General features: G+C 36.2%; 1 protein-coding gene across 9 annotated transcripts in view; it reads left to right on the top strand.

The window, feature by feature from the left end:
* The window catches only part of STXBP5 (syntaxin binding protein 5), a 166,625-nt gene extending 162,091 nt beyond the window's left edge, over positions 1-4,534 (top strand). For all 9 annotated transcript variants that reach the window (XM_027083981.1, XM_027083954.1, XM_027083972.1 and 6 more), the window contains one exon: positions 362-4,534. In XM_027083981.1, the coding sequence (XP_026939782.1) occupies positions 362-403 (42 nt within the window). In that variant the 3' untranslated portion in view covers positions 404-4,534. The remainder of the gene's footprint in view (positions 1-361) is intronic.
* The last annotated feature ends 11,842 nt before the right edge of the window (positions 4,535-16,376 follow it).

The raw sequence follows: 16,376 nt of genomic DNA, 5'->3' as shown, positions 1-16,376 counted from the left end.
ATTTCAGCCTTTCATTCTCCAGGTTCTTTAAGTATTATTTTTAATTCACTTTAGAGAACTGAAAGTTACCTTATTTTTTAAGTTATTAGCTTAGGTCACCGAAGAATGCACTGAGCCAAAATTTACTTATGTCTTGTCTTTAGGAAATGTGAGGACCTTCCAGGCTTGTTCTTCATAGTTACATTCCTTTTTCCTTGAAACGGAACAGTTCCTGCTTCCTGCTTTCCATATAAATACTAAATATAAAAATGAGAGGATGTTTCAGAATGATATCATGTTTTAGAAAAGTATAGCAACCAGTTGTAAGTGTTGTTATTCTGGCATTTTTAAAATGTGTTTTTTTGTGTTTTCTCCACTTTAGATGATGTTGAAATACAAAGATAAGAAGTGGTACCAGTTCTGACAACCAGAAATCCAACTAAGTCCAACTTTAGCCAGAAGGAAAAAGAATTTTCCTATTTTATTTTATTGATTTCACTTTAGGAAAGTTAACATTAAAGAGATGTTCATCACTGGATACTGCTCTTTCCTAGCACAGTCATGCACTGTTTGACCTCAGTCATGCAGCTTTAACTGAGGAGTGTTCACACACACTCAACGTGGAGTATATGCTGTGGACCAGCTACGAGTTGACAGTTTGGGAACTAGGATGGTCACATGTTACAAATGAAGAAACAGGGATGTTGAGGGGACATAGCAGGGACTTTTCCTGGGTCAGTCCTGTATAAAACTTTCACATGCCGAAAGATTCTGTGCTGTCATTATCTGCCATCGTTGTTTGACCTCTTTGAGGGAGAGGCAATAAGTCAGAAGTCCTGAAGCTGAAACAGTTATATTTGTGTCACTGACTGACTTATAAATGGCTGTCTTGGACTTTCCCTCCCTTCAACTGACTGGTCATCAGTATCATTAGTGAAAAAGAAACAAACTGTTTATTACCATATCTTTAGACAGATAAGCTGAATGGTGGGCTTTAAATAATAAAAACATACACATAGTTGACTTGTGTATGGGCTACTCTTGGATTCTTGTTATTGTATACTTGTGTTTAGTCCATATTTTGTCAAAAGCAAAACAAGGCGATACATCACTTTTCATTGAAAAGAAAAGTGTAGAGCATGACTGAACTGCTCATCATTCTGGGAGTTTCCATGTAATGGCTATGCAGTGTGGAAAGTGAGAAAAACCTCCATTGTGGTGAGGAGAATACTTCAATGTCCCTTGTCCTTGTTCTCATTAATTCAGCTAAACGTGGATTTGACCAAAATAGTTACTGGTTAAATTTGTAGAAATGTTGAAATTGGCTAAGTTTTTAATTTTGCTTGAATTTTTATAAAATGTTTAACCTAATGTACCTTTGCATTACTTAATTAAAATTGCTTAAAAAAATGTTTCATTATTTCAGTAAAATGTTCAGCTCCCTTTTTAATATGCCCTTTACTTGCTAACAGTTCCAGTACACTCAGGTGATGAGCCAATTAAATCTTAGTGCACATGCTGTCGCATGGAAAAAATCACAAGCATCCTTTGTCAATAATTATCTATGTAAGAGTCTAGTCTGATGACGTACAAAGTATTTTCTGTAGAAATATACTATAAAACTGTTCATGTCCTTTCAAGGTTTTAAAAAGCCAAAAGGAAAGGAAAATATGTGCATTTTGGTAACTAAATTATTCCTGTATTGGAGTATAAAGCAGATGAGACCATCAGTGGACAATAAATGATTGGTCCCTAGAATAGCACACAGACAGAAAAGAGATGACGGGGTAGATCTGAAGTAGGTAAGCTCATTCTGCAGGCTCATCTGAGATTATTACTGATTGTTCTTAAAGCAACAAAGGACGAATAATATAGAAGATTATACGTAGTATTAATGAAATTTAAATATTTTCTTCTATAAAAAATAGTTTAAAACAGTTTTCTTTTGTCATTAAGAGATAATCAGAGCACAAATTGATAGCAAACATGATGGTTGTTTTTCTATTCCATATGATCATTAAAGATATATTGTAGAACACCTTAATTTCACAGTCTGTTATGCATTTTTCCTCTTTCCTCTTTTCATTAATAAAGCTCTTATGTTTACATTTTATAACGTGCACTATGGGATATGAAAGTTTACATTAAAATTTACTTTAAATATCATTAGGGAGGGATTAAATATATGTGATGGAGATAACTGATCAAGCCAAAAGAAATATTTTAAAAATAGTCATTCTCAAAAGTTTTTGACTTTGTAGAAAGTACCTATGAGTAACATTTCTGTTAGTTAATGTCAGCTATATGATGAACATGTAGCAGTTTACAAGTTGTTTAATTTGTATCATATATTATCTAATAAACCCATTGTTCCATGATATGTCACAGGAAGTATTAAGCCGTTTTTTAAAGGTACAGTTTTGTGAATGTCACCAATAAAATCAGTAGTTAACGGATTTGAAGTTGAGAAGCACTAAGTAAAGTAATATACTGGTTGATTCCCCATTCATGTGTAAGGGCATATTAGCTCCAATTATTTAATTTGCTATGTTATTTCGTGTTAATTGTATATCAACTTAATTTTTATATCAACTGTCATTTTTCCTGTTGTATATAAAATGAACCAATCTTGTAATTATTTTCAAATAGAGAAGTTAGATACATTTACCTGAGATGGGTTTTATAAGAAAATCTTAAATCAATATTTCAAGTTATTTTATTTCATTTTTAAATTAATCTACAAATTATGCACAGCAAACTAGAAACTCACTTAGGATTAGAAAGCTTGAAGTATTTTTGAAAATAGGAAATAAGCTTCTCAGAGTTATACTTGATTCAGTCTGTAGATAAGAGACAGTCTGCAGTGATAAACTAACCCAGGGAATTTATTGTAATTTGAGAGGTAACATCTCTTATTTTTTTTCTAACGCAAAAAGTTGCAGTCACCAGCAAGCCAAGATTTCAGGAAAACAAACCAAAAATTAAAAAAAAATAGTCAAAATAGAAAATATTAGAAAAGTGAAAGATTTTTGTGTGCTTCCTCCATATCTTCAAACATTATTCTTTGTTGCCTGTGTCCTTGACTCTCAAATCATTGAAGTATTCACTGATTAGCAGTTTGTCAGTAGGAAGTGGTTTCCCTATATGTACCACATATCTGGTTCATTTTACTCTTCAAACTAAAATCCATATGTATTTGCTTAGAACGTTATTTGAAACCTTATATTCTGACCATTTCTGTATATTACAACATTTGAAGTTTTCAATTATCTTAATTCCCTTGGTTTGCATTTCAATTGTACAAGGTGTTTCCAAAAATGGTTATGGATATAACTGAGCTATTACTAACTTCTTAATTTGATTTTTTTATGGATGGGAAAAAGTGCTGCTAATTGTCTATGTTATTATGTGTACTGTATTACAATTTAAGTACAGTACTTTAAAGAAAGAAACATTTTCTTTTGCTTAGAACTTTTTAATTGTAGGTTTCTCTGAAGTTATTTCATGTAGATATGTGTTTTAAACAAGTCTGAAAGTGTTACATACTTTTAGGTTACAGGGGGTGGTGAGAAAACAGCAGAGGAAAGAAAAAACATGTGAAAGATACCATGGACTTCAAAGTTTTACCCTGAGTTCTGTATTCCATATATGTTTTGCTTAAGGCATTTTTTCATGTGACATTAGAAAAGCTATATCCAAAGGTAAATTTTTTGTGGCAAAGATTTATTTTACATTTTAACTTCTGGGATTTTGTTTATTTGTTTTTCCAAAATAAAGAGCACTGAACTTCAAACTTGAATTTTTTCTGCAATTTTTTATGTAATGAAAACTTTTTATTATCATTTAATTCACATTTCTCCGTTCAAATCAAGTGATATGTATGTATAAAACATACCAAAATTGTGAATATGCTGCTAGCTGCACCTTAAATGATCATAGTTTTAAAACCTTCAATAAGGTTTTATATAGTTTTGAAGGAAAAAAAAATAGTAAAATCATTTGCTGTTTGTTTCAGCGTTCTAGGTCTTAAATTATTGCAACACTTTCAGATTTGTTTTAAGATCATACAGTAACGTGTTATATTTATACATACTGCTAGAGAATATACTTTTAGTTTTAAAATGGAATTTTTATAAATGTACTCTTTAATTTTAAAAATGGTGAACTTGTTAAGTTTAAGTCAAAGTACTTAAAAAGTATGTATATTATCCATACAAAAAGTTATGTTTTACGCTTATAATAAGAAATATTGGTATCTCATATCGAGATACAATTAATTTTAAAGAATCATACATCATTCAAAAGTCTTCACACATGACAGGAAAGATATCATTACTATGGTTTAAAAGAAACCCTCTATTGAGCATTTTCAAATATTAATTTTATTTTGGGGAAAATGCCCACAACAATAATTACAAGATCTTTCTCAGTAGCTGCAGCTTGCTGTTGGATGCCTACCTTAATTATTGTTTTAAAATATATATATATTTAAAATAGTTTTCCAGATATTTTCTTCTACCTTTTTTAAAAATAAATTTCCAAAAATGAAAACAGAGTTTATGTATTTTTGTCAATGACGGTTTTTATTTTGTAGTTTATAGAATTTGTTCCTTATCAGTTTGATACTTGATCAAATATTCCTAGACTTTTTAATCTGTATTTACTTTGAAAAAGAGCACTTCTCTATCTTAAGTGTCCTCCTTTTTTTCTTTTCCCTTTTAGGGTGTTTGTTCTCTTGAATTGAAATTTATGCCCCAAAATTATTTTTTTTTCATTTGAAAATGAATGTGAAGATACTGTTTACAGCTTTTGTTAATTATACTTTTCATCACTCTGATCAATTTCTTGTAAAGTGCTATGGGGATGATTTTTCCTGTGACTCTTAATGATCTTACTGTTACCACAGAAGTTTTAAAGCTTCTGTGGACAGAAAATAGTTGTAACAACCCCGACAAAAATCAAAGGGGAAACTTTCGCTTACCTTTCTCAGCTGAATTAAATGGTTTTAATAACTTCCCAATTATCAGGGTTATAACATTGCTTTCTTCAGTTGCTCACACAGTCTTAAATTATTAGGCACAATTCCTTTACAAATTGAGTACAGTAGTCCAGGGCTACGTGTAATTAAATTGCTCTTTTCATCGCACTCTTTGCATCAGAAAAATCGTGACTGTGTTCTGCCAATATTTTGCAATGAGGCTTATAGTTTAAAATTTTATACTGTATGAGTTGTAAATAAATCAGTATTAATTTATTGTAGGTTGTTTGGCTCAGGCATTTAAAATGGATATAGGCTAATGACAATGGAATCCTATTTATTTGGGAGTTTGGGGGTTTTTTTATACTTTTGCAATGTGTTTTGTGTTGTTTAAATTTTCTTCAACTGAGGACAATGTAAGGAGGTGGAAACAGATTTAACATATCAATAGAGAGCAACGCAAAGAGGGTAAATCATGTTTTAAATTAAAAAAAAATTTTTGTGTAAATAAATGGTACTGTGATACTTTAGGTGTGACCTCTGCTTAACGTGGTAGTTAGAACCAGAAAAACATTTTGCTTTCGAGTTATACTATTGGTTCATTGTAAATGCAACACCAAAACCAATATTAAAAAGAGCAAGATCAAGTTTTTCTAACATTGTCCACTTCAGGGGCAAAGCATGGTTGGTATAGAGCTCAAGCTTGTGTACACCTCAAACTGTACATGCAGGTAGTTTTCAGTTGCTGCACTTTTTTTTTTTTTAATCTTGCTCAGTCCAGTAACTATCTCAAAGGTGATTGCTGGAATATACATTTTAAATATGATTTAAAAACCCATCTCTGTGTACTGTTTCATTTAAAACAAAAAAGCACTATTGCAAACACTAAAAACGTGTTAAACTTTGTAGTTATTTTGCATTCCTGTACTTTACAACTGTCATCACAGCAAAAGGTTTAAATTAGGTAATGAAATATTTTTGTAAATAAATACCGTTAAGCTGGTATTTTAAAATAATGTATTATAAATTAATGTTTCTGGAAAATGTTCATATATATGTATATGAATGTCTCTTTATGCTGAAGGGCTCTGATTGGGCAAAATAAAATATTCTAATCTCTCCTGAAACTAAATAAGCCCTTTTTTCTGGGAAATCTGTTTTAATGTTTTTCTCTGAATTGTGGAATTAATCCAGTAGTTCAACCTCAGCAAATAATAGATAAAATAGATTTCTACATGTGCAAAGGGAAAGTCAAGCTAATCAGGTAATTCAAGTAAAACAAACTGTACTTTTCTTAACGATCTGGACTTTTTGGTGAAAGTTACCTGCCCCTACATTGAGTGGGAAGTACAGTAAAGGGTGAGGGTCCAGACAGTAGGCACCAGCTGTAGATGAAGACATCTTGGCCTTGGGTGTGTACGGAAATCCACAGCATCTTGTTAAAATGCTGATTTGGATTCCAGGTGTCTCAGGTGGGGCCTGATTTTGCGTCTCCGATAGGCTCCCAAGTAATTACAGATGCCACTAGCCTATGGAACATACTTGGAGTAGCAAGGTTGTAGATAATTTCCATAAATGGCCTTTTGCTAGTTGATATTATCAGTATCGGTGTCCAACTACTTGTGCCAAAAATGAACACATTAATGAATATAGAATAATGTAGCTCAAAGGGGACCACACGTCCTGATTTATCATTGTTTCCATTGCATTTCAGAATAAAGACTATGGTAATTCTCATTAAATTGAAGCTTTATTTGATTTTGAAATCTGTATCATCTTAACTGCCCACAAGGTGGCAGTCATGTGTCACCTTATTGTCAGCCTTTAACAAGAGGCGGTTACAGTATGGTGTAACAAGGGAAAACTGCAGACTTTGCAAAGGTTAATTTTTATGTTGATACTTTTCATCCAGAAAATCATTAAAGTCTTAGATACGGAACTGACAAAATATCTAAGTTATTTGTTGTAAAGTGATGTAGATCTTTTGGTAGTGATCTGCTATATTATCAAAAATAGTATTTTTCCAGAAAATATAGGCATAAAGTGATAAAGTTTTAAAAAGTAGAGAGACTGTCTTCATGTATCTCTGTTCATGGCTTTTTAAAGAACCTTAATTTAGGGTGTGTCCTGTTTAAATGGTACAGTGCTGTCCACTGTTTTAGACAGAAATATATTTGTCATTGTAACTCTTCATAGGTGTTTATAAGACGATTCTGATCTTCTTCCATTACTTTAAAAGGTAATGTGATTGCTCTGTCATAAAACTTTTTTTAGTTTTTGTACAAATGTGATCTTTTAACGAAGAAAAGATTTCTCAAAGTCATTTTACTTTTTCAAATTTTAATTTACATCAATACTCTAGTATGTATTCACTCAAAACTTATGGAAATATTCTGACCTTTAGTTTTGGTCACATTATCCAATTGTACACTATTTTAAAAAACAAAACCCCATAGTTTTTCATAACTGCTTCTAGAAACAACATAACATTAAGCTACACATTTAATTAATAAAAACAGTTTCAGGTAATACAGAATATGTTGTTACTAGCAAAGTCTAGAAGTCTGAGAGCTTCATTTAAATATCAAACTCAAGTCCTTAATTTACTTATCTGTTGCAGATTTCTGTCATCCATGGAAGACCTAAGGTACAGCTCTCAACAGGTACCCTGACGCAAGGTTAACCGACAGTGTTACTATTTCACAGTGTGTGTGTGTGTGTGTGTGTGTGTGTGTGTGTATGTGTGTGTCTGCTCCCAAGCAGAAGACCCCTTTGTGCATCTCTCCCTAATTGAGTTTTATCTCCGAATGTTTCTCTCACCCTCCCTCCCTCTCTGTTTCTCTTTCTGTCTTTCTTCCCTCTCCCTATCCCCAATGCCTCTCACTCCAAATCTCTTTACTCTTTAGTAATGTTTATTTTAACCCAGCACAGTTCTTTGCCAATTTTGGGCAGAAATACTATAATATCTTAATGTTTCTCAGGGTCTCCCCCTAAATATTGGGTGAATTTGTAAATAATTTTTAAAAGCAATAATGTCATCCCAACTCATTGTGACCTCCAGACCTGCAAAATCTCAGCAGATAAAGTAAAAACAGTTTAGCACACAGAAGACCTGTGCTGAGGCAGAGATTTTTAAAACGTAAACGCTGGAGGGGTGTGAGGTGACAGAACGTGCAGGCAGCGCTCAGTGCTGGCCCACCCGCTTCCCTAGGGTGGTTAACCAGATGATGACTTGCTTTCGAGATCAAAGATTCCAAGAAACCATTAGCATCACATGGGTGTAAAAGCCAGAAAACTACATTTCAGAAAATGTAACCTCCCTGTGCCTTTAACAGTAATGTGACTACAGGTACCATTAGTCTAAGCAGTGGTTCTCAAACTTGAGAATCAGAATCTCCTGGAAACCTTGGTAAAACGCAGATTGCTGGGCCACACCCCCAGAGTTTCATATTCAGTAAGTCTGGAGTAATAAGAATTCGTATTTTCAACAAGTTCCCGGGTGATGCTGATCCTACTGATCTACAGACCACACTTGGAGAACCCTGATCTAGAGCAGTGCCCTAGAGCCAGTTTCCCATTTATATCACAGATATTTTGGATGTTTCCTTTACTATCCTTTAATGAAATTCATAGACAATATATTTTCCTATATATGTAATTTTTAAAAATTGACCTAATAACCTAATACACTAAACATATGAAATGTGATTTATAATTTTAAAACTGTTTTTTAGTATGTAAATCTTAAGGTTATACACTAGAAGAACTACAAAAAAAAAAAAGGCCCCACGAATTTCCAAAACACTCCTCAGTAGGGTGGTCCCTTTTTCTGGCCTCCCTCCCCTTCTAGAACTCACTCCCACCCTCTACCATGGGAACCACTGGCCTAGAGAATTCCTGAGGGGCTGTCAAAAATATGTTCATAAAAGCTCTGCCATGGTGTAGATAAGAAAGTAGAGAAGTCTAGGCTACCTAAATGCTAGTTTGGATTTTTAGTGTATTTGCACTAATTCCTCTTATAAGTTCACTTTCTCTTTTACATTTAATCCATGCTTTTGAACTAGTTGGAGTGGATGAGTGAGCCTGGACTTACCTTTGTAAATTTGTGCCCGAAGCTCACAAATCTTAATCCTAACAAAACTCCTCATGATAAGACAGAGCAGTGAATCCATTTATAAGATTTCATTACATAACTTTTCTAATGGTTAGTCTGTTGGAAACTTTATTTACTCCTCCTGATATCACCAAAACTCAATGAGTGATTATTGGTTAAATGTTAGGCAAGTGGATTTGCCTCTCATTTCATTCCGAGTTTAGCAAAAGTGGGCATTATATGTAGCTCCTTTCAAATGCCTAGCATGTTGGCCTGCGTATGAAGGCCAGTTTTCCATCCCTAAGTTTGGTACTAGTTATGCCAGTGAACTTTCCAAGTTACTCAGCCTCTATTTGCCTGTTTCCTCATGTATAAAACTAGGCTCTAAATATTGGCCTTACCTACCTCACAGAGTACTTGTTGGGATATAATAAACCTCTGAAAATGGTTAGAAAACAAAATTACTACACAAACACAAGGCTTTATGACCTTAAAAATAGTAGTCCCTTAGAAGCTCTGTGAATCAGAAATATATGTGAACAGGAAAGAACAAGTAGCAAATCTAGTACCAGGATCAGCAAATCAGGTAATATTAAAACTGCTATAATCAGGATAAAAACAAATTGATACATGGTCTTTAATAAAGTAATTAATGGAGAATCAATGAATTAAAACATGTTTGAATTTAATAAGCATCTTTAGTTCAACTGAATTTCATCTTTGTGGTGTGGGACCCCAGGGAGCCAATCCAGGATGCATTTATCACCAACTATCATCAAGATATAAGATCTGATTAAAATTAATATGTAGTTGCCTTTCATAATAGAACAACCAGAATCCCAGTGCCTGGCAATTTTTTGGTAATAATTATGTTCAAATTTATAAACGTAATTTTTTTTCTCCCTGGTGTAGAGAATAAATACATTGAGGGGGTTTAGTCATAGCAGAGTTAACATATTTTCACAGAGCATTTATAAAATACCTCTATAAATAAAAATAAAAATTGTCTGAAATTAGGATGTTGCTTTCCTGTCCTTTTACAGAGCAGATTACCTTTCAAAGACTTAGTTTCCATTTAGCTGGTAAGAGAGAGACTGGATCAGGCCAAGGTCCAAGTCCTTGTTTGCTGTTTACCAACAATGTGACCACACCTTACTTAACCTCTTTTAAACACTTACTTCCCTCAGATATTAAATAAGAATGAAAGCAGTACCAGTTTATAAGATTGTCATAATATAATGTAACAGCAGAGGGACCTCGCTGTTAGGGCACCCTCTGCTCTGCAGCCTTAGAGACATAGTGTACAGATGAGCATGGGCTCTGGAGGGAGAAACTGAAGGTGTCCAAAAGAAAGATGCTACGTAAATCTGAAGAAAAAATTAAAGAAAATGTCTACGTTGTTGTAAAACATGTGCTATACTAACGCTCAGTGCATTTCCAAAAGAGCTGAGTTTAAACTGAGTCCTCATTCTGGATATTTCATACATATTGTGCAGCTTACATTCATTAAAATAAGTGAGTATGTATTTACTCACGTTTTCGTTCAACAAATACTTGAGCATATAATATATATCAAGCAACACATTCAACCATCGACGTATGAAGATGGTTAATTAGACAGAGCTCCTGATCTCAAAGACAAAGACTTGGAAGTAGCTGGTAAAATGCTCCAGCAAATATCATGAACACTCTCTGAATGAGGAGAAAGTTTGAAAAAATTCAACAAAAAATACGAGATATAAAGAACCAAAACTGACAAAGGACTAAAAAGTATAATACAAAAAAAACCTCATTGAATGGAATGAACTGAAGAATTGTAATAACAAAGGAAAAAATCAGGGAAGTTGAACATAGGTCAAGAGAAATAATCCACTGAGAACAATAGAGAGAAAAGAGATTGAAAGGAAAGATCAGAGCCTTGGTGACCAGAGATCACAGTCAGCGTAATCAGTGCTTTGATAACAGTAAGGCCAAACTCTGAGGAGAGGTACCGACTTGGTCTTAGAAGGGAAGGTAGTGCTTCCCCAAAGGGAGAGGGGAATGAAGAGAATCCAAAGGATGAACAGAACTGGGCTAAGCAAAAACTGAAGTGTCATAACGTCATTCCAAACATTTAGGGTCAATTTGGGAAATGCAAGCAGTTCTGAGTGACCAGGATATATGGAAGGAGGGAAATGCCAAAAGTTGAGCCTGTGGAGGACAGATGGTGAATTTGGACTTAGCCTGAGAGGAATGTGAAGACACTGGGGAGTTTTAAGCTGGAAAGTAAAGAGAGTAGGTAAGTGGGTTAGAAAGATGGCCACAGCCCCAGGCACGGACACAGTCATTCACTGGATTCAATACGGGAGGAAGTAAACTCCATGCTGGCTTCAGTATGAAAGTTCAGCCTGTTTAGGAACAAAAATGCTCTGTGGCTTTCACTGAGTGGGTAGAAAAGTAGAAAGAGAGTGCCTCCCCCTCTAACAACTAGAAGAAGCCAGGTAAGCTACTGGCCAAAATCATAACTTGTCTTCAACCCATCAGAGACCTAAATCACAAGGTCGCCACATGACAACAGAGCAAGTCTCCATCATCACCAGGATTCCCTTCCCCCCGGCCCCGGCCCACCTTGGCAGTCCCTTCCCCTGTATCCCCAAAACTCACAATCCTTAGCAGACGTCCCTGCTCTCCAAAGGGTACATGTCCTCCACATTGTTGCCCTCACTGTGCCCTCATGACTCTTCTCACTGTCACCCTCCAAGTAGAAGCTACACTTCCCCCTCATATTCCAAGTCCCTAAGGGCCTAGAAGTGGGGCAGCGATCGGGCTTGCTCTCCTTACTTCCTTGAAAATAAGAAACAATTAGACGAGAACTCCCTCCTTGTCCTACCACAAAATGTACCAGCCTTCTTGCAACTCACTCATACCGAGTCCCTTCTGTCCCAATAGGAGCATTCAGGCTCTAATGGGACCGCCCTCCCCACTTGTACACCGGATTCTATCTCTTCCACCTGCTCAAGGATTTGCCTCCAATTTTCCCCTCTCTTCTGCATCAATTTCTCTCTCTCTTCTGAATCATGATCATCAGCACATAAACATACTCCAGTATCTCCCATATTTAAAGCAGACACTCCCTTGACCCCCAAGTCACGCCTCTCCAGTTACATCACCATTTCACAGCAAAGTGATCAAAGTTATCTGAAATCACAGCTTTCAAAGTTCATTTCCTTTTAACTCTCCCCAGTCAAGCTTCTCTCACTTTCATTCTCCTAAACCTGCTCTTGTCAGGTTCAGCTGTGACTTCCATGTCATCAAACCTCACGGGGATTCTGCTCTAAGCAGCATTTGATGTACTTTCTTCTCTTGGATTCTAAAGCACTGGCCTCTCCTCGTTGTCTTTCTTCTACAGGGAATGCTTTCCTGCCTTTTCCTTTGTAAGTTTCTTCTTCTCTACTAAACGGTAGGATGCCTTCTCCGTTCCGTTTGGTCTCCTGGCTTTGAATATCATAACTCTGAAATTTATATCTTCAGCCAAGATCTTTCCATGAACATTACAAAATTAACATATTCAGAACAGAACTTTTATGTTTTGGAACTAGACAGAAGTGGTTGCACAGCCTTGTGGATGTACTAAATGTCACTAAATTGTTGACTTTAAAATAGTTACTTTTATGTTATGTAAATTTCACCTCAAAAAAAAAAAAAAACTAAAAACCCAGAACTTTTGATTTTCTTCTGCACCAAAATTTAGTCCTCCCCTAGTATTCCCCATCTCAATAAACAGCACAGTTACCTTCCTCAATTTCCCACTTTCCCTTACATCCAAATCACGAGCAAGTGCCGTCACACCTACCTCCAAAGTTTCTCTCCAGCCTGTCTATGTCTGTCCATCTCCACTGTGGCCACCTTCGCCCAAGCCTCTACGATCCATCCCTACAACTCTGATTGGCCTCCCTGCCTCTCTACAGTTCGTGCCCCACACAGCAATCCACGTGATATTTTTTAAATGTAAATCAAACTATATTACTCCCTGTTTCAAGCATCTAATGGAGTCCCATAATACTTAAAATAAAAGCCAAACTCCTTACTAAGGCTTATAAGACTCTCCATGGTCTGACCCCCTGCTACTACTTCTCCGCTCTGAACTCTAACCACTTTGTTCTTCACTTACTATGCTTGAGTCACTTTGGTCTTCTTTCTTTTCCTTGAAAATGCCAAGTTTATTTCTACTTCATTTGTTAATCTGTTCATCTTTGCTTCATTTGTTAACTTGTTTGTCTTTTTTCCTCCTCTTAGAAGGTAAATAAGTGTCTTAGTCCGTTCATGCTGTTATAACAAAATATCACAGACAGGGTGGCTTATGAACAACAGAAATTTATTTCTCACCATTCCGGAGGCTGGGAAGTCCAAGATCAAGCTGCCAGCACGGTCACATTCTCATAAAGACCCTCTTCTGGGTTGCAGATTGCCTACTTCTCACTGTGTCCTCACAGGACAGATGCAGCTAGAGAGCATTGTGGGGTCTCTTTCATAAAAACACTAATCCCATCATGGGGCTCCACCCTCACGACTAATCACCTCCCAAAGGCCCCACCTCCAAACATCATCACCTTGAGCATTAGGATTTCAGCATATGAATTTGGGGGAACACAGACATTCAAACCATAGCAGTAAACTCTAGAAGCAGGGAACTTATTGGTCTTGTTTAGTCCCATATTGCAAGTAACTAAAAAGTCCCACATAGTAGGTGCTAAATAAATGTGTTAAATAAATGAAAAAAGGTTTTCTCCTCTTGCTTTGTTTTTCACAATATCTTTACAGTCTCACAGCACTATAAGATAACAAAGCTCTACGCCCTATTTCAGACTAAAAACATAATTTCCAAAGCGATTTGAATTAAATACAAAATAATAAACAGAGAAACGGGAATCAGTATATTGAAAGAAAATTTTAAACATGTGTACAATTGTGGGGTGATTGATATTTTCCAAAGCAACAAAGGAAATCAAGGCCATTAAAGAATAGACAGATGTATTTATCTCTACACACACACAAAATTATTATACAGCAAAAGGCGAAACAAAGTCAAATTTTTTAAAATGTATAGAAAGAATAATTTTCAATACATATGACAAGATTAAAAGTGATGTTTCTATTATCCCAGAGGCTCCTATTAATTAAGAAAATGATGAACAACCCCAAACAAGCAAATATATGAATAGGCATCTCATAGAAGAGGTGAATCAGGTGGCCAATAACCATATAAGAAGATGCTCATCTTCACCTATACTCATGAAAATATAAAAGAAGCAATGAGTTGCCAGTTTTTACCTGTCAAATTGACACAACTTTTTTTGTTTTTGTTTTTGCGGTACGCGGGCCTCTCCCTGTTGTGGCCTCTCCCGTTGCGGAGCACAGGCTCCGGACGCGCAGGCTCAGCGGCTATGGCTCACGGGCCCAGCTGCTCCGCGGCATGTGGAATCTTCCTGGACCGGGGCACGACCCTGTGTCCCCTGCATTGGCAGGTGGACTCTCAACCACTGCGCCACCAGGGAAGCCCTGACACAACTTTTAAAGAACAGCTAGATCCAGGCCAGGAAAGATTCAGGAGCAAGTAGTCAGTTCATTGCCTGTGAGATTTGTGGCTGATTTGTACCTTCTCTCCTTGTGTCTGGGCTGGCCTTCAGCGACTTGCTTGACAAATAGAATACAGAAGAAGTGACTGAAAGGAATTGCAAATGCTGGGTTATAAAAAGACCTGCAGCTTCCACTTGAACCCTGAGGCTGCCATGTTGGCAAGACCTCTATTTTGGAGATGACACGAAGAGGCCCTGAGAATACGTGGAGAGAGAGAGATGTCTGGCCAGCCCCCAGCTACGTAGCCCCAGCTATGCAAGTCATCCCAGCTGAGGGTCCAGACACATGAGGAGCAAAAACCAAATCAACCCCTCTGGATGACACTCAATTTGCAGACTCATGAGTAAAGTAATTGATTGGTGGTGTTCTTAGCCACTAGGATTTGAAGTGGTTTGTGATACAGCAATGGACAACCAAAACAGGAATGAATTGCTACTACCATTCAGTAAAGTAACCTGGTAACACAACTAAAATAAAAATATAATCCCCTTCAAACCAGAAATACCACTCCTTGTTCATATATTGTGTGTACTTGCTAGATTCCAAGCGTCTAATGAAAAGATGCAGTGGAAAGAGAAAAGGAGTGAGAATCAGAAACAAAATGGTTTTTTTCTCAATCACCGTAGCCGGGCACTTATGACCATCCCAGATCGCCACTCGTGGACTTAATTTTTTCAGCTGTCCAATAAGCTGATGACAAGGTCTGATGACCTTTTCTAGTGTTTCATTTCTAACATTTAAAGAAAAAAAATCCAATAGTCAAATTTATAAATTTAGAAAATTTTTATAAATTTGTATTTCTTTGGGGGACGAGAAGAATTCTTAAATTCTTTACCCAGCCTCCTAAAGCTAAATATTATCTTAACTGAATGTACTTCAGGTACATTTAGGCACCAAAACCATTTCTTTAGTACTCAACGATAATGAAAAGGATTTCACAAGGTCCAGATAACGAATGAAGACAAATGTTTCTATAATCCTCTTTCCATAAAAGTACACAAACTTGGGCTTCCCTGGTGGCGCAGTAGTTGAGATTCCGCCTGCCGATGCAGGGGACACGGGTTCGTGCCCCGGTCCGGGAAGAGGCCGCAACAGTGAGAGGCCCGCGTATTGCAAAAAAAAAAAAAAAAAAAAAAAAGTACACAATCTTCATTTATCTTAAGGGATGACATCTGTTCCTTTAAAAATATTTCCTTTATTAGTTGCACTTCAGTGTCTGTGCCTCTTCCCGATTCTTACATCTATTATAGACTGTCGAGCCCTCAAATCTCTCAGCTGAGACTCAGATCTGCTGACTCCCTGCAGGCTTCCTGCTGACCGATGGGCTTCTTTCTCATGGAGCTGCCAAAAGAGCAAAATGCACAAATTGTACTTTGCCCCTATTATGACTCTGGTCCAATAGAATTCTTGTCAACTACCGTATTTCACTTCTGCTTCTGCTCACTGAAATGCATGATTTATTTTATAATTAATAGGGTGTTTCTAAATGAATATAAAGTATAATTGATTCAAGCTAACTTTTGAGTTTTTTTGTCTTGTTTTTAACTTATGCAACATCTTTCTTGACACAGGTTTCTAGGTATCATTCATCTGCCAAAAAGAGCCAATGTCTCAGACTAGATACCTCTGAGATGGTTAGTTTTAAGTGTTAACTTGACTGGGCCGTAGGATGCCCAGATATTTGGTCAAACATTATGCTGGATGTATCAG

Source organism: Aethalodelphis obliquidens, unplaced genomic scaffold (assembly GCF_003676395.1).
Source record: "Aethalodelphis obliquidens isolate GAN/ISIS:26980383/991018 unplaced genomic scaffold, ASM367639v1 scaffold3, whole genome shotgun sequence".
NCBI classification, from domain to species: domain Eukaryota; kingdom Metazoa; phylum Chordata; class Mammalia; order Artiodactyla; family Delphinidae; genus Aethalodelphis; species Aethalodelphis obliquidens.
Note: the sequence above shows the minus strand (reverse complement) of the source record. Positions and strands in the feature narration are given on the sequence as shown.